Source organism: Periplaneta americana, chromosome 3, assembly GCF_040183065.1.
Source record: "Periplaneta americana isolate PAMFEO1 chromosome 3, P.americana_PAMFEO1_priV1, whole genome shotgun sequence".
NCBI classification, from domain to species: domain Eukaryota; kingdom Metazoa; phylum Arthropoda; class Insecta; order Blattodea; family Blattidae; genus Periplaneta; species Periplaneta americana.
In genome coordinates this window covers 156112076-156130796 of record NC_091119.1, presented here as the reverse complement: position 1 = coordinate 156130796, position 18721 = coordinate 156112076, and the positions used below count along the sequence as shown (strand labels likewise).

The 18721-nt window shown below is 32.8% G+C and overlaps 1 protein-coding gene across 5 annotated transcripts in view; it reads left to right on the top strand.

The window, feature by feature from the left end:
* Nhe3 (Na[+]/H[+] hydrogen exchanger 3) overlaps positions 1 to 16968 on the top strand; it is a 109251-nt gene extending 92283 nt beyond the window's left edge. For all 5 annotated transcript variants that reach the window (XM_069822064.1, XM_069822069.1, XM_069822063.1 and 2 more), the window contains one exon: positions 224 to 16968. In XM_069822064.1, coding sequence (XP_069678165.1) covers positions 224 to 319 — 96 coding nt within the window. In that variant the 3' untranslated portion in view covers positions 320 to 16968. The remainder of the gene's footprint in view (positions 1 to 223) is intronic.
* Positions 16969 to 18721: the final 1753 nt, after the last annotated feature.

Sequence of the window (18721 nt, the reverse complement as noted above, 5' to 3'; positions counted from 1 at the left end):
AGTAAAAATGATTCCAGGGAAAGACTCTCATATGATATTTTATTGTTCTCATTTTAATTACAGCATTTGTTTTTTAGAATTAATCTAGATGATTGTAATTTCATTGTAACTTCAGATTTGTTATGAGTGATGCTGGTAACCTAACAGAATAACTCTCAAAGAGCATTTGAGTCTGCATATTGTATATTGTTTTCTAATGAAGTGCCTCCTACATGACCAACAGAGTGAAAGCTTAATCGCTTCTGGTGACCTGGGCCTTGGCAGTCGACTGGTGGATACAAGAGTGCGGGTACCTGGACCTGGTGGGAAGGACATTTAGGTGTAAGATAACTGTGTAATTGGTGCGATGGCTGTGAAACACTAAAAGAATACGGAAGAGTTAGTTTCAAGAAGTGTCTTCTATTTGGGAGTTAAATAGTACATACAGTTTTGAAATTTTGACTTTTAGTAAGCCCAATCCATGAACATGCGTGCAAAATTGTGAGTAAAGTTTCTATTGTAGGTAAGATATTGTATTATATTTTAGACACTGACTAGTAAAACTATATGAGTGCATTTAACTTATCTATAAACTCTCATCTCAGACAAAATGGTATGGCTAGACTTTTACAAGGATCTGCTACAACTCCAGGCATAAATTTTCAACCCTTGAGTAGTTTTTTTTTTTATGAAAGTTGTTGTTGTTTTCTAATGCCAGGCGTTTGACAATAAAGTCATTTGATCTCTTGCACTCCAATATTTTTCAAAGATATTATCATGGCCAGCCACTGAAGCACAGATTTTTCATATTGGAGTGGTTAAATGGCAAGTTGTAGCCGATTTAAGTGAACACCATATTTTAACGTTTTGGTGGCTACTTCATTCACACACAACCCCCAGAATGACTGGAGGACCACACCTGCTGTTGGTCGACGGGTCCATTGGACCTAGCTGGGAGATCTTGTTGATCACCAGCTTTCCCTCCTTAAGCCACTGGAGGACGATTTTAGTGCCATAGCAGGTCAGCACTAGGAACAGAAAAGTAGAAAGAGGAGAAAGGAAAGGGAAATGAACCCCTAGGCCTCGAATGCTCTAATGCCGTCGGGGTCGAAGAAAGTAAGAGTTCAGTCAGAGGACAGGATAGGAAAGGGTAAAGAGGGAATTAGGTATTGAATAGAGGAAAATTATACCAAATTCAGTCATTAACTCATCAAGCTGACCAGTGCTAATTGATGAGTAGCCCCTCCCTTTAGTTCAGCTTGTAAAATTATGCTTACTAACAGCTGCACCACGGGAAGGTAAGGATGGGTGGACGAAATACGCAAAATATTGTGGTAGTTTTTCCAAAAAAACTATCAAAGATAGGAGAAACAGTTTTTGTGAAAATAACGTTGGGTATTTGTCCAGGTTGGTTCCTTAAAGCCTTCAATGGGAAGGATTAATGGCGCTCCCCCCTGTATCCGACAGATACCCTTTTTGCAGCCGTACCCTTTTTGCAGCCGTTTTATGAAAGTTAAACTGGGTGTTTATAATTACCTGCAATGTAACATAAATTTTATGATGCAATACGAAGTTTAGTTGTAGCTATAATCAGAAATTTATAATGTCCATACTGTAAAAGCTGCCATTTTCTTTAGTTCCCCCCCCCCCCCCCCATTAAATGAGGGAGGAAGCAATGGTGTATTACTCTGAAGAAGTGTAGCTTGGACTTTTACCGTTGCTGGTGAAATACACAAAATACATTTCGAAGATTGTGAGATTGGTGTGTTACAATATGCTAAATCCAAACATCGAAATGTTGTGATTTGTTTTAATATATTTCTGGAAACGCCACCTCTTCTATATACAAGTTTATCAAAACTGAGGTTTGTTTTATTTCCTCGCATCTGATAATACGTTCAGATTTCTTTATTTGAGTAAGTCAGAATTAATTTTTTTCTTTCTTTTTATTGTGGAGTCGTTAAAATTTATATTTCTACTTTATATAATCACCACCATCACCATCATTCACATGAATTGACCTGTTTTGAATGTATGAAGTTTTGGGAGTTATATAATTGTATGAAGTTATTTTAATACCCATATACTTAATTATTAATTAATATTAAAATGAACTTTACATTAAATATTATATTTGCGTCTTTAATATTTACACACTGAGTTATTTTATACGAAAGAATAATTCGTTGTATGATGCATTTTATTGAAATATAATAATCATGTATAGCTTGAAGTAGACTAAATTTCCTAGTGAGATCTTGACATGCTCTTCTCCAACATTGAGAGTAAAGAAAGTCTTTTCAGAGCACTTAAGAATTATTTTTAACTTTGCTTTTTTATGTTAATGTAATACACATATCTCTGAGATTTGGGTGCCATAGTTAAGAGATAGGTCCAACTAAAATTCTTTATATAAAGACTTAACATTTCTACCACCAGAAACCCTAGTTTATTACATGGGTTCATCATCCTTGACTTATGAAATAATTTTAAATTATTAATAACAATAGGCACACATGCAAATAATTAAGAAATTAGTTTGAAGCTCTTTTAATTTCTGCCAATGGAAGCATGATTCTCCTAAATGGAAGGCACAAGAGATAGATGATGAAATGATTATCTTATTGTACTGCATTTCAAATTGTGTTATCAATGTTACATGTAGTAAATGTTTGTGATTCTTTTCCTATTTATTTAAGACCAATGTATGGTTTCATATCAGTAGATATGAATTATTTCTGATGTTAAGTGATTAGTAAACCGTATGTGTGTTTGGCTGGATGTGTCTGTATTTTTTGAAGCGAATTTTGATAATAATATAATGAATACTTATTTAAAATATCTTACCTTACTAAGTGAAGTGGTTGCATTAGACCAATTCATTGTTGTTCCTTAAGTTTATTCTACGATGGAAGAATGATGTCTAATGTGTGTTGTAACTATTGTTATATATTGTGTGAGATGAGGAAAAGTAAGTAACAAAGTTAAGATTATGATTAAAATATCGCAGGAACAGACTGTGGTGTAAAAGAAATTTTCTAATGTATGACATTTTTTATAATATTTGCAGAAATAACCCTTTTATATGACGAATTATCGACATACAAGGCTTTATTTATAAATCTTGTCTGCTCGTGCGGTGTTTCATGTCTCGGCTGTTGTTCATACCATTCCCATAGTTCAACTCCTCTTCTTCAGAAAGTTTGGGAACCAAAGTTCTAGAGCAACGCATTTTTCTATGTAAACGTTATTTGAAATACGAATCAGCTTACCATGCATGTGCAGAATTTATTCAGACATTTCCTGATCAATTGCCTCCTTCCAGAATTGGAGTTCACGATATCACGCAAAATGTAAATGTACTGGTTCAGTGCAAAATAAAAAAACGTGAGCAAAAACATACAATTTTATTTTAACAGAGGAGAAGCTAGATGAAATTACCGCAAATCTTGAATGTATGCCAACAAAATCGAGAAGTTTACAAAACAGATCCTCACACATTGGAAGAACTGTCCACCGAGTTAGCTCTGTGGTAGCGTGTCTGCCTCCAGACTAGCCGGCCCGGGTTCGATTCCCGGTGGGGTCAGAAATTTTTCATGTAAAATTTCTACCACAGGACTAGGAGAGATGTCAGTGCACAGCTTCTAATCACTAGATTGTGCACCAATATGCCTGGGTTAAATCCCAAATTTCTCCGCAGTGCATATGGAGAGAAGGCATATGTCACTGTTGATAGTGATTAGTCCGTCGGATGGGGATGTTAAGCCTGGCGGCCCCCTTGGTGCTATTCGACAGGAGTAGGCTACATACCAGCATCAGGTTTCCTCTTCTTCCTTCCTCATCTTCATCATGACTCATTCCAGACACTACACTTACACAAACACTTACACATACACTCACCTTAGTATACCACATAACTCTCCACAGATACACATCATGTACAGTGTGACCCGCCGAAGTGGTGTACAACTAGAAAAATGGGTCACAGTCCTGCCATCTATCCGCAATATGCGGAACCCGAATCACGCAAGTGAAGTGGGTAGGCATTGGATACACACACACACATTGGAAGAACTAAAGGAAAACTTTAGAAATTAAATCAGAAACATTACAGTGACCAAACTTAATTTCGTCACTCAGAATGTGTTTTCTTCATACAACACCTGTTTAGCCTAGGGAGAACATTTCCAGCATCGTCTATAAGGTAGCATTTTTTTACAGATTTAGGAATTGGAGTTGAAGTACAGGTGCTGCCTGCTGCGCCTGCTTTGTAGCCAAGAGATAAAACACCAATGGAGCAGACAAGGTTCATAAATAAAGCCCTGTACATATATGTATAGTTGCAAGTCATTACCTTATGTCTTCTTTTAACCATTAAAGATAATAATCCTTTTAGACAAGAAATTGTATAATGATATGAAAAGAGTCATATTTGATAATTAGATTAGTAGAATGGAATTCAATATGGCCATAAAGTGGTTACCATTTCTATTATTATGATATTAGTACATTGAGGGTTTCATGACTTCATAATTTACAAAGAAGCATTACGAGTTAATTAAACAATTTCTCGGGTGATATTATTTGACATAATATGATGGTAATCCTAGTATTCTGACAATCAGATAATGGAATATACAGTACGTAGTTTTTAGAATCCTGCAACATCGACGAATTGGTGAGACATTTTTGGGGTTTTGTATGTGTTGTAATGCAGAAACATCCAATATTTGGAGCTATATATCAATTCTTTCATCAGGGAAGATAAGAACAAGAGAACCTGTCTGTTAGAGAACAGTTTTTGGTACAGTAACGGAGACAGTTTCTCATTTCCTTGCTTTCTCTGATGATGGAAAATATATATAACCCCGAAATATTGGATGTTTCTACATCTATGACATGATGCAAAAACCTCGCAAGATGTCGAACATTGTGGAAATCTTAAATCATATATTATCGAATTGTAAGAAGTTAAATGAGGTTCAAAATTAACTTTATGTATGTGTAATAAAAAGAATTTAGAACCAAGTTGTCTCATTTCTGTGACATAAGTAAAGGATCTTTCTCTGTGGCATATTTTCAGAATAGCTCTGAAACTGCCCTCATTTTCTGTGAAGTACCAGGATTTTTTTCCTAAAAGTAGGTTGATCAGAGCTTGATGCTGACCACTCATCTCTATATTTAGAGGCTACGAAACCTTCTTACCCGCTTTCGATCTCTATGGCTAGTAAATGAAACACTTGTAGATAATTAATCTTCAATAGCTGTGCAAAAGAGGCAGATGTAGTTCTTTTCCGATCATTTAATAATATTTATTAATAAATATTTATATATTTTGTACTAGTTTCTGTTTATGTACCTTGTAGAATTTGTGTACTGTCTTTTCCTCACCACACACACCCTTGAGATCTAAAAGTATTGAGAGTAATATATATGTTGTAGAGGCCTATATAATTTATTCACTACTTTGTAAAAAGAGGAAGATATAAAATACTGTATATAAGAATATGTTGTTGCACATGTATGTTAGTTATGATTTGAGAGCAGTGCCAATCCGAATTGACTAATTGTGAGAAATGTGTCTTCGTGTGTTAATTCTAACAGTTGACAAGACTTTTCCTCCCCTAAAAGAATATGAATGCACATCTGCAAAAATGAGACAAGAAGAAAAATTTGAACAGAGGTAAATCTCTACTTAACACTATTGAAATTTAATTTATATTGCAGAGTTTGTTCAAAATATTATTTCATAGCATTGTTTATAATCTTTTAATTTCATTTTACTAATGAGTTATTAGTTATAAGAAAATTAATGTTGTAAATCGGAGAAAGTAAGAGTTTGAAAGCAAGATCAACAATGAAAACTTCCCGCAAAAAGAGATTTTGATGAGGGACTTGTGACTTCTAAAAATATTTAGTAAAATAATTATTTTGGTTGAATGATACATTGATTGGTATGTCAACATTCCTGTATGTTTGCAAAAAGCAATAGTGTTAAGTATATTTGTCTATATTTCCGAACTTGTAATTCTATACAAAGACAACATGTGAGAACAGTGAATTTAAAACTTATATAATCAGGGATTGTGGTGAACAGGGAAATGAAAAAAAAAAAATATTCTCTTAAACATGACTAGTGGGACTATTATAGTTAACAACTGAAATTTGAAATGGAATAATTGTCAATATGGAGACGTTCTTAATGCTGGAACTTCAGATAGTTAAAGGTAATAAAATATGAGATTGTTTTAAAAGTATTGAGATAAGTGCTTGCTAGTGTAAGAGAAATTTTATTGGTTATATGCAGGAGTGCATTGCATTCTCCAAATATTTCTCAATTTTATTTTTATGCTGTGAAAAGAATTACAAAGTTAGAACATGTTTTAATTATCATTTTTAAGTGCATATATTAAAGGATGGCAAAATTTTATTAAATACATTTCATTATTATCCTCTTATCTAAACATTAATATAGAACACAGTATTGGGTTGTTTGCAAAATTTTTGTATCGTATTGCAAAGTATGAAATTCGAGATTTTTTCTAGCAATCATGCTCTCAACATCGCTGGTATGGAGAAATGGTTTGTGGCATATGGTCTACATATATGTACAGTTTTTATCTAAAACAGTTTTATTTGTGTTCTTTACAAAATAATTTGTTGAACTTTGGAGCTAACATTGTTAGAATTTACTTAATAATCCTTTAAATTTGCCCATAGTTAGCTTCGTTCTCTTCTGTTCTCCTGTGCAGAAGGAGTAATTTTGTTAGCTGTTCTCTATAAACAGATAATACGACCCAAGCATGGCTGTTTTAGAAGATTTTAGTTTTGCTATGATAATTCTGAAATCGACAATTTTTTCTCAACACCACAGTGGCTCAGTGATAGTGCACTGGCCAGAATGCCTGGATTCAAATTCTTGTCGATCTACTCTGAACAAGCGTGTTGTCCAGACAACACAGGAGTTTTTTCAGGTATTCCAGTTCCCTGTGACATCTCAGTAATTCTCCATTATCATCATTGTTCATTCATTCGTTCATTCATTCCGAGTTCAGTGTAGACTCACTGCCTATAGTGAACCCTGGATAGTCTCTGACGAAATAAGGGTCTAAGCTTCTCGGAAATAGTGACATCTATGATCCCCATGCTCGTAGAGTTTGGGGTGAATGACAAATTAAGGGTCCTGCCATTACACAAAAAAGAGTTATTCAAAATACAATTTGGAATTGTAGCTAATAATGAAACAATATGACGTTAGTTCAGTTGTTACTTAACTTTAACGACATATTACTTAAAAACATTTGAAGCATAATTGTAATGAGAGACTTATTAAGTATAACTGTTTGAATTGATGAAATAATATCTTTTCTTCAGCATTGCAGATTTAATTCAGTAAATGCTACAATTCTACAAATTCTGCTATAAATAAAAGTTGCGTGGTAGATAATGATTATTATTGAATCATTAAATTGAATAAGTACTACATTATATTTGATACTAAGTTGTTCCATAATTCAGTAAATATTTATTCAATTGAAAAATATTATTTGGGAAAATGTAAATGTCACTAATGACTATGGCAAAGGTTTTTTGTATAGAACATTACGTAATATGGTTAGTCAGTTCTCTCTCCCCTTTCTGAGCAGTTGACTATATCTTGCAGTAGCATTTGTGAAAAAACTTCTATCAGTGTTAATAAATAGCTAACCATCATCGTGTTTGTTTTCTTCACTGTGAAATAGTTCGTCTGATAATTTAAAAATTCAGTCTAGAATAGTGTTCTTTATTTAATTTGTCTTTCTCAGTTACATTACTGTAAGTATAACAATATCATCGTAAAAAATAAAGGTGGTGATTGAAGAAGAAATTGGTATTGTAATATAACGCATACATTTTGTAAGTAATGTTAACTGCTACAGCACAAGTCTCTCTACTTTTTCAACACATCTCATGAGCACAAAGTTAACTTCTAAAAGTTGACGCTAAAATATTTTACTGTTGTTTAATAAAAAAAAAAAACTTAGCTACTGTTTTCAGGCTTTGCAGAAGAATGAACACATTTTATACTCTTTTTGTTAGTTTTTGCCTTTGTATTGACAATATAACAGTACACCTGGGCTGTGCATGGGTGGGCAGGTTGTAGTGTGCCTGCCATTCAGTTGTAGACTTTCTACTTTCATTTCCAACCTTTGTCATGTGTGTTCAATACATTCGTATTTGTATGAGACGTGGCGCATGTACTATTCTGTGTGGAAATTATCTTCCAAGTAATATGGTATAGAAGTTCATGTAATGCAGAATTTCGAAGGAAAAAAAAAAGTATTGCCCATAATTTGCTTTCAAGTATTGTTGATTTTGATGTTATGTTTAGATTAGTGTAAGGTAAGGTTAGCTAGATCAGAGCTAAACATAGGCCTTAATTTCAAAAGCCAATTGCGTTTTTTTTTCTGTTCTCATATTCTGACGTAGATCATCTGATTATATAACCTTGCATGGCTCTGAGTCAAATAATATTCTAAATTGGAATGGAAACATGTGATGGACCTCACCTGCATTCTGCTAAATATTTGCTTTTAGAAAGCTTTTACACATTTTCATACATTTGTTATTACTAGTGAAGGGATTTTAAGGTGCAAATTATGGTCGGAAAAGGGGGAAAAAAGTTCTGAAAATACATACAAAAAGGTGTTGATGAAATGACTTTATTAAGGTTTAAACCAATTACATGATTGATCATGAACATTTTTATCCCATTTACTGGGTTTTAATCAACTTCTTATATGAGATTACACGCAACATTTCAATGTTTTCGACAGTAAGTCACTGGTGCTTTTAGCTCAGCACATCCTTGTATGTAGAGAATCTCCGCTCGTCATCTACAGAAACCAATGGAGCATATCTTGTCAGCATTCGTAAAGGGAGTTCAGTCAAAGTTGCAAAGGTTTCCACATCCGGATTGTTCTTCAAATTTAATTCGAATTTGACTTCGGCAAGTCCATCCAGGGACTCAAGCAGGGTCGCTGGCACAATTCACGAGCACTCATTTCTACATCACTCACGACTCACTGCACTGTTCAACTGTCCTCAGCTGATTCTCCTCTCAGTCGTCTGGGGAGCCATGTAGTTATTCTCCCCAAAAGTAAAGGGGAGCTACCAAATTGTTCTCCCCAAACTCAGCGTATTGACACAGTTGAGTAATTAGGACAGATTGTTTGTTGCAACAATGCATGCTTCCAGATGTGGTTATTACATTGTGATTTGGCTGGCCCAAATCTGTGGATGGGTAGTCTTCTGCTGTTTCAAGCTCGATTCCTGAAGATGTATACATTACACAAATAGAACCCCCTTCCCATGTGACAGTATCGGGTTCGACTTTTACGATCATGTTGTTGTTGTTATCCAATGCCGGGCTTTGGCAACGAAGCCATTAGTGTTCTTGCTCTCCAATATTTCTCTGTGGTGGATCCATCAGGTAGAACTTCAGAGGTTTGCAGATGATCTTCAGTCATTTCTTCTTCTTTGTTGCATAGAGGGCAATTTAATTAGCATAAGTGTGACCGTTTTTTAAGTGGGCACCAATTTTTTGTTTGTAATGGTGGTTACATCACCCACTCACGTAAACCCCCAGTATGACTGCAGGGCCACACCTGTCATTGGTTAATGGGTCCATCGGACCTGGCCGGGAGGAGTTTTAGAGTCCACCGACCTTTCTCACAAGCACCACTTGTGGAACATTTCTACGCCATGGCAGGCCAGCGTAAGAGATGAAATAGCATTTCCTCTATTTCTGATGGTGTGGTTATACCGCCATTACTCGGTCCCCAGAGCCTCATTTGTAAAAGCAGGTTGAGGTTGGGTTTTGGATAGGAGAGGTTATGGAATGCACTTCACTATCCCTTACATCCACTTTTACGATCATGAAAAAGGAAATTTTACAACAATTTTAATTTTATTTCACAGCTGTAGGTCGGCCATTGTTGCTGGGATATGAATTACTGGTGATTTACATAAATTATATTTTGATATCTGTTGACTGTTGTTGACTTCTGATTAAACGAGATTTAAAAAAGCTGTTTAAGAAGAGAGAAAATATACATTTTTCTGTCCAATCTTTCAAAAATGCAGAGAAAAGTGCTGAAGTATCAAAAAGAAAGGAAAAGATGGCGAAATGTAATAATCTCATGAAAAGGTGCAACAAATTGTATTAATTTCGCTTCATTTCATGCCCTCAAATACATATCTTGACCTACCTGTATGAAAATAGTTATATTTTTGGAAAGGTGCTGCACCTTAAAATCCCTTCTCTAATTATTACTTATTATACTATTTCATTAAAAATATTGTTAATTATTTTGTTATTAGATATTTGTACCCGTGATTAGGCAGTGGAAATGAATATTTAATAGGGCGAAAATACATTTTCATTCACCAAAGCCTGTTATATTGAATTCGATCATATTCTTGCACTAAAATGTAAGTTTTAAATGTTCCTCCGAAACATAAGCAGATTTTATTTATGACAACAGTGTTCTATAACCAGTTATTGAATGTAATCTTACATGTAGCACATAAAGGTATCATTATAACTGCAATTTCGAGGAATTAAATTTATGAAATCTGTGTGTTGTTAAAATAAATTATTTATCTGTTTTTGCTTCCAAATTAACTGTAAATACTTAAAGTGAATTTAAACATTCTCAATTTACGTTGTGTGTTCTTTTTGAAAAGTCTTTGCTGAATTACACTTTCTTTTTTTTTTTTCTGTGTATGAACATCCATGGTACCGGTACCCACAATATTTCCCATATGCTAGTTTGTTTGTTTGTTTGTTTGTTTTGTATAAAGTACTAAATTCATATCCTTACGAATTATATATTTTTTCAATCTTTTACCAAACAATTACAATAAAATAAGAAAATACATAATGACAACTATTAATCTCATTCATAGAAGAGTGCTACTTAAATACCATAATAAAATTATTAGTAACAACATGAGAATTGTGTTACTATCCCTTAAAACAATTATATTAGAGGGGGTCAGAAGCAAAGGAGTATAAGTGCACTTAAGTTATTTGTGAGAAAATGTGGTTGAAAGTACTTAAGATTTCGTAAATTTCGTAAAATTTTTTATTTCAATTTTAGTGCATGGTGTGGTTAAAAGATGTATCCCTTCGCCACTGAAATTTTAAATGTTTTACTTGCCCTGGATGCACTTAATTCATGTTCTTAGAAATGTCACTTGTACCCCTTTGCTTCTGACTCCCTCAATTTTAACTTTCATTATCTAACTGTAGCATTATTTAAAAGTTTTTAGATAACAGTGTAGCATTTATTTACATACCATAACTTTACTAGACAAGTGAAATTTCTATTCAGAAAAGTTTCCTATATTTAATAATAGTCACTTTAGTTCAGTACCTAAATTGTAAGGTGCAATCTCTTGTTAATTATATGAACTACCAATATCGCTTATTTACGTTAAAAGTTTCTGATTACGTGAAAAGTCACACCTAAGTGTAATGCTCAGGGTATTGCAGGGAGAGTTATAGAAAATTATGGAATATTGGATGGTTGTGTGTTATATAGTACTTAATTTACATATATAATTGAGATTTTAATAATAAGTAAATCTTTTCCGCTAGTTAATAGAAGACTAAAACTATATTCATTACATTGCATGATTTATTTAGCACAGAAGGGTTCAGGGATGATGAGAACTTAGAGTTTAAACTGTAGCAAACTCTGTGAAGTGTTTGAAACTGTAGTTTATTTCACATTTAATTGTTTAAGTGACACTTATAGTTATGAAAAATATGTTTTCTTAATTTTTATTCAGTCTAAACTTGATATTCCATTTTCCATTTATAGCACACGTAGTACTGTAGTACCAGTATCTAATATGAATATCAACATCAGTAAGTGAAGATATAATTTGAATAATGTTATGTAATAGGCTACAAGGTAAATCTAACCCATTGGTATCACATTGACAGGTTATTTTCCTTACCAGCCAGATATATTTATAGCCTACATCTTATTTTATTTGCGTATTGAAATACAACAGCTGATAAAACTTCCAAGATTTGAAGAACAGTGGCAGAAAATGGTGGCTAAAATTCAAAGAAGTTACATTAAACATTTAATTGTGTAATACATGGGTATATCTTAAAAATGTCGTGATAAACAGATCAGTGCTTTGTGAAGGTTTGACTTTCAGTGCCTAGTATGACAGTAGAATTTATATCTGATAATTACAGTAAGTGGTAAAAAGCGAAAACTTTAAATTAATCACAATTAACATTCTTCTATATGAAATCATGTGCAATAATAGAACAACTTGAGTGAAAACTTGTTCACGAATGTAATTTACCACATGCAAATGGAGATTAAGATTTAATAAAATAATGTTTGCCTTTTGCAGAGATAGCAGGATTAGAAGCTTTTAATTTATAATTATTAAAATTATTAAGTTGAATTTTTTTTTTTTTAAATAAATTTAAGCTTAGTAAGCTACAGAAAAGCATCTTTGCTGTTTCGACTTGCACATTTAAGTATCAAAAATATTTATTTTCCGTTACTAATAAAAGTACACTGAACTAAATTCAGAATGAAATTGCAGTTATTTTGACACGTGTGAAGCGAAGTAACAAACAAATATTTAATGTCTGAACTCTTTTCTAGCTTCTCATAATTATACTTATAATAGATGGTATTGTATATGATTTTAACAATTGAAATAACTTACTTCTTTCCTCTGTGTAAAAGGTTCTCAATCTGTGCTATATTTATACCTTATGTTTCCCTTTATGCTCTAATATGGAATGCGAATACTTCAGTGATTTCATGTGTGAAAATTACAGCAGGTTGGGAATCATTAGCTAGTAATTTTTCTGTCTTTCCCCTCTAGAGCCAAGCATACTCTGCTGAATAGTATTAGAGTGGAACCTTGATTATCTATTACGACTAAATACACATGCCATAGAACAGCCACTCAGTTCTTTATAGGCACTGAATTCATGAAATCAGATACATTTTTATATGTTATTAGTATTATAATTATTCAAAATAAAAATGCGAAAAATGATTGAATGAAAGAATTAATCCTCAATTAAATGCTGACAAACAATTGTATAACACGCAAATAACATTTCTATACTTTACATTTACAGAGCTTTGAAAATAAAATTATTTCTGTAATTCGAATGTATCATAATGGAATTTGGTTTTAGCATTTTCCTTCTCAGGCAATGATAAGGAAGTCATATAGATATGACATGATATATTTTTTTTTCTGTGTTCAAGTAAAGTTCAGAAGAACTCTTTAGAATAAAATAATACAGCTGCACTCTGTTACCGGTACTAATAATGGTGCTCATACTGTATTTAATTTACTTTTTAATAATCCATGGCACTGGTCAAGTACCATTATCTAAAATAAACAGCACATGAAATGGTACCAACTCAGTTGGTTTATTTCACTTTTAATCATGACTACTGTAATTTTATTTACTTGACATGAATTGGCGAAGGTTGGAGTTATGGGGTAATAAACACTTTAATGCTGAAGCTCGTTTTCAATTGCAAAGAAAGTTCTTTATAAAAAAAAAAAGTCACAAAAAGATTCATGCTGCAACAGTATATTAGTTGCAAAATTTAAGTTTATAGGATTTACAAGAATTCACTGTAACAGCATTCTATTATCTGATGGAAGGAGTTGTGATTTTAACGTAACTTGCTTAATCATAATGATAAAGTTTCTTTACTAAAATTCCTACTTTTTTATTTACTATTCAATAAATTTCTGGTTTCAGATTAGAATATATATGCAGTATTAATTACACTGAACTCCTAAGTGCCCAAGTGAATGAAAGGGAAGGAATGTCTTTAAAAACACAGATAATTTCATTCAATGGCATAGTTATCCCTATTCCATAATCTGCTACCAGCTTAATAGCCAATTCTACATTTTTGAATTACTGGTGCTCTATCATTTCTAATTTTGGTTTTATGTTAGAACCGTTTTTTTCTCTTTGTAAGCCATATACGTAAAACAACAGAAAACTGCATCTGTGAAAATTGAAAGAAACTTAACGAAATAGAGAGATTTAATTTTCCACACATGTTTCTGGGATACTAAATAGAGAGATTTGGTTTTCCACACATGCATCTGTTGACTACATTTTATCTTTCTGGAATACTAAATAGAGAGATTTAGTTTTTCACACATGCATTTGTTGACTACATTTTATCTTTCTGGCATACTAAATAGAAAGATTTAGTTTTCCACACATGTATCTGTTGACTATTTAACTTTCTGGCATACTAAATAGAGAGATTTAGTTTTCCACACATGTATCTGTTGACTATTTAACTTTCTGGAATACTAAATAGAGGGATTTAGTTTTTCACACATGCATCTGTTGACTACATTTTATCTTTCTGGCATACTAAATAGAGAGATTTAGTTTTCCACACATGTATCTGTTGACTATTTAACTTTCTGGCATACTAAATAGAGATTTAGTTTTCCACACATGTATCTGTTGACTACATTTTATCTTTCTGGCATACTAAATAGAGAGATTTAGTTTTCCACACATGTATCTGTTGACTACTTAACTTTCTGGCATACTAAATAGAGAGATTAGTTTTCCACACATGTATCTGTTGACTATTTAACTTTCTGGAATACTAAATAGAGAGATTTAGTTTTTCACACATGCATCTGTTGACTACATTTTATCTTTCTGGCATACTAAATAGAGAGATTTAGTTTTCCACACATGTATCTGTTGACTATTTAACTTTCTGGCATACTAAATAGAGAGATTTAGTTTTTCACACATTCATCTGTTGACTACATTTTATCTTTCTGGCATACTAAATAAGATTTAGTTTTTCACATGCATCTGTTGACTACATTTTATCTTTCTGGCATACTAAATAGAAAGATTTAGTTTTCCACACATGTATCTGTTGACTATTTAACTTTCTGGCATACTAAATAGAGAGATTTAGTTTTCCACACATGTATCTGTTGACTATTTAACTTTCTGGAATACTAAATAGAGGGATTTAGTTTTTCACACATGCATCTGTTGACTACATTTTATCTTTCTGGCATACTAAATAGAGAGATTTAGTTTTCCACACATGTATCTGTTGACTATTTAACTTTCTGGCATACTAAATAGAGATTTAGTTTTCCACACATGTATCTGTTGACTACATTTTATCTTTCTGGCATACTAAATAGAGAGATTTAGTTTTCCACACATGTATCTGTTGACTACTTAACTTTCTGGCATACTAAATAGAGAGATTAGTTTTCCACACATGTATCTGTTGACTATTTAACTTTCTGGAATACTAAATAGAGAGATTTAGTTTTTCACACATGCATCTGTTGACTACATTTTATCTTTCTGGCATACTAAATAGAGAGATTTAGTTTTCCACACATGTATCTGTTGACTATTTAACTTTCTGGCATACTAAATAGAGAGATTTAGTTTTCCACACATTCATCTGTTGACTACATTTTATCTTTCTGGCATACTAAATAAGATTTAGTTTTTCACATGCATCTGTTGACTACATCTTATCTTTCTGGCATACGAAATAGAGATTTAGTTTTCCACATATGTATCTGTTGACTATTTAACTTTCTGGCATACTAAATAGAGAGATTTAGTTTTCCACACATGTATCTGTTGACTATTTAACTTTCTGGCATACTAAATAGAGAGATTTAGTTTTCCACACATGCATCTGTTGACTAGCTATTTATCTTTCTGGCATACTAAATAAGATTTGGTTTTTCACATGCATCTGTTGACTACATTTTATCTTTCTGGCATATGAAATAGAGATTTAGTTTTCCACACTTGCATCTGTTGACTACATTTTATATTTTTGGCATACTAAATAGGGAGATTTAGTTTTCCACACATGCATCTGTTGACTAGCTGGCATACCAATAACAATGAGTATGAAGCTCGATTTGAACACTGTAGTAAGTAAATCGTAAAGAACTTGTCACTGTCTCATTTTTTCTGTTTATCCTTTTCTTTTATGTCTTTTTCATATTTTTCTTCGGCTGTCTGTTCTTCTTTTTATATTTTTCTTCATCTTCCTTTTCTTCTTTGATATTCCAGCTATTTGCTGTCCATGTTGCAAATAATAAAAAGATAAATAAAAGGCGAGCCATACAGATAACCTGGAAAAATTCACTCAAATCATCAGGAATTACCATATTTAAATAGACAGCATTTCAAGATTTTAACTATCAATAGTGTTATATGTAGTCTTTTCACTTAAATACTGGTACACAAAATTTGGTACCCCTGCTTTGAATAGTGATATGCTTAATGAAATGTGAAGTAATTACTTCGACAGAAATCCTGTTAAACTTGATAAAAATACTTTCATAACCTATGTGAAGGAAACAACATTGAATCATCAGTCTGTCTGACAATCAAGGTTCTACCGTCCAGTTCGACTCTTCTCCATCTGATTAATTCATCACTTTATAGCAAACTGTCACTTACAATGAGTGATTACAGCTTAGATTTCAAACCAGTGTCTGATATTGCCTTTGGAATTGTAATTATCGTAACATGCAACATACCATGTTACTGTGCATTATGAGAGTGAACCAGAGTCAATAATCAAGCTGTGAACAGGGTTACCAACAACACGTGACTTTTTTATTTCTAAGTTATCAAGGAATTATATAGATATTACTTGGAATATATTTTCAAGCTTAAAACCAGTTAGAGTCTGAGTACTTTTAAATGCTGTTTATTTTAAAATTAAATGTATACTTAAATAGTATTGCAGTTTTAAGTTGTTGGCAGCCCTGTGGAATGTTTCTGAATGTAATTGTTGATATTTTCTTTATTGCCTGTACAATATTATGTTGTGATGCTTTTCATTTCTTCTTGACGAGTGTGCATAAAAGATTGTGAAGTTCCACAAAACTGAAGTATGCTTTCTATGAACAGCTTATGCTACATGTGTTCACCCCCTCCTTTTACCTAGTCCTTCACAGTGAAGCCAGATGGTTTTGATTGTTCTTGCATGAAAGCGATTTTATCACAAGCACGTGGCCAGAAGAAGAGTAATGTGATTAGATTTGTCATACATCCTGGAAAAACAGGAAAGTTCTTAATTTAGTGACAGAAGAAATGGCTGAATAAAATTTCTGTGCATTTAAAATGACACATTTAGTGTGTGTTGGCTAAATAAATAATAATTAAATGAAGTTCAAACTCAAAATACATAAAACTGTGCTTGAGAAGAATATTATTCTGGGCTTCTGAAAATAGCAGTTTTCTGTCAGTGGATGCAATTCCGATGATGAATTATTGTTTTCATTGATAAATGCCCAGTGGTTAGATGAAATAGAACAGCACTGTCATCCTTTAAGGAAATTTTGATTATGCAATACAATATGGGGTATTCTTTCATTTTTCTGTCCAAGGGTAGCAAATCCAGCATTCTCCAATCTTTCTTATTTTCCGCCTTCCTCTTAATCTCTGCATATGATCCATAAAATGGGGTATGTAAATGACGAACGTAAATTCCTTGACATTATATAGTCTTCATAAAAGTACAACTGATTTCCGAACCTTAGAAAGATTAAATTCTGTAGTATTAAATTTCCTGTAATAACCATTTTTAAAGTTTTTTTTGCTGACAAGTTTAAACTTTCTGACACTTATTAAACGATTGCAATATGTTCTGTCAGTAAAAGATGACCCTCTTTGCTGCATAAAGTGTAATTGTTAATGTTGTGGGCTTAACTTTGTTGCTTTTGTTATTCTACAAATTTTCTTCATGACTCATTTTTTTTAATATTTATCTTCATTTGACCACATTTATTAGTACAAGAATATATCTAACAAAGAGAATTACAATATAAAATTGATACTATAATGAAAGTGATACCTTATTACAGGATGAGTGAAGCTTTGCTATATTACTATGCTGCATCATTGCTGTCAGGTAGTTTGCTTGCAAAGATAGGCTCTGTTACAACTAAGCCACAAGATTAGTGTGCATAGAGTGAGCAAAGAACTTAAGTGATTGTACAGTAAAACCTTGTTAATCTGGACCGTGATAATTTGGACTTTGCTAATCCTGACATAAAAAAAAAAAACCTTTAAAGTAGGGGATGCGAGATTTTAAAAGTGACTGGAAGTCAACAATCGCATTGTCCACATAGCTCTCTGTAACAGTTAAAAATTTTTGCCCATTGTTGTTCCATCTATCGCTATTGTCACTCATGTACACGTCTGTCAGGTACATCATCATAATTATGACATATGTACTGTATTGTATTGCTTTACATTTTATATTTTAGGCTTATTTCGTTTAAATGTATAATATAAGTGTTTTGTTGCTGCAAACAGGCATTTTAATGCACTTTTTTTTTATCTGGACTTGATTAATTCGGCCAACTTATCCCCACATTGGTCTGGATTAACGAGATTGTACTGCATATTTCTTGTGTTGGTGAGCCTGCTGATTAAAAATTTACACATGGCGGTATAACATATTTTTGTCACCATATAGGTACCGTCAGTGGCGTAGCCTGGTTTTCAGACTGGGGTATGTAACCCAGTTAATATAGTTTGAAAATGGAATTTCCCATATCTGTATCCAGCATAGCATATATACCGAATACAATTGTATCATGTAGTATAAACACTGCATATATCTTCCTTGCTAATACA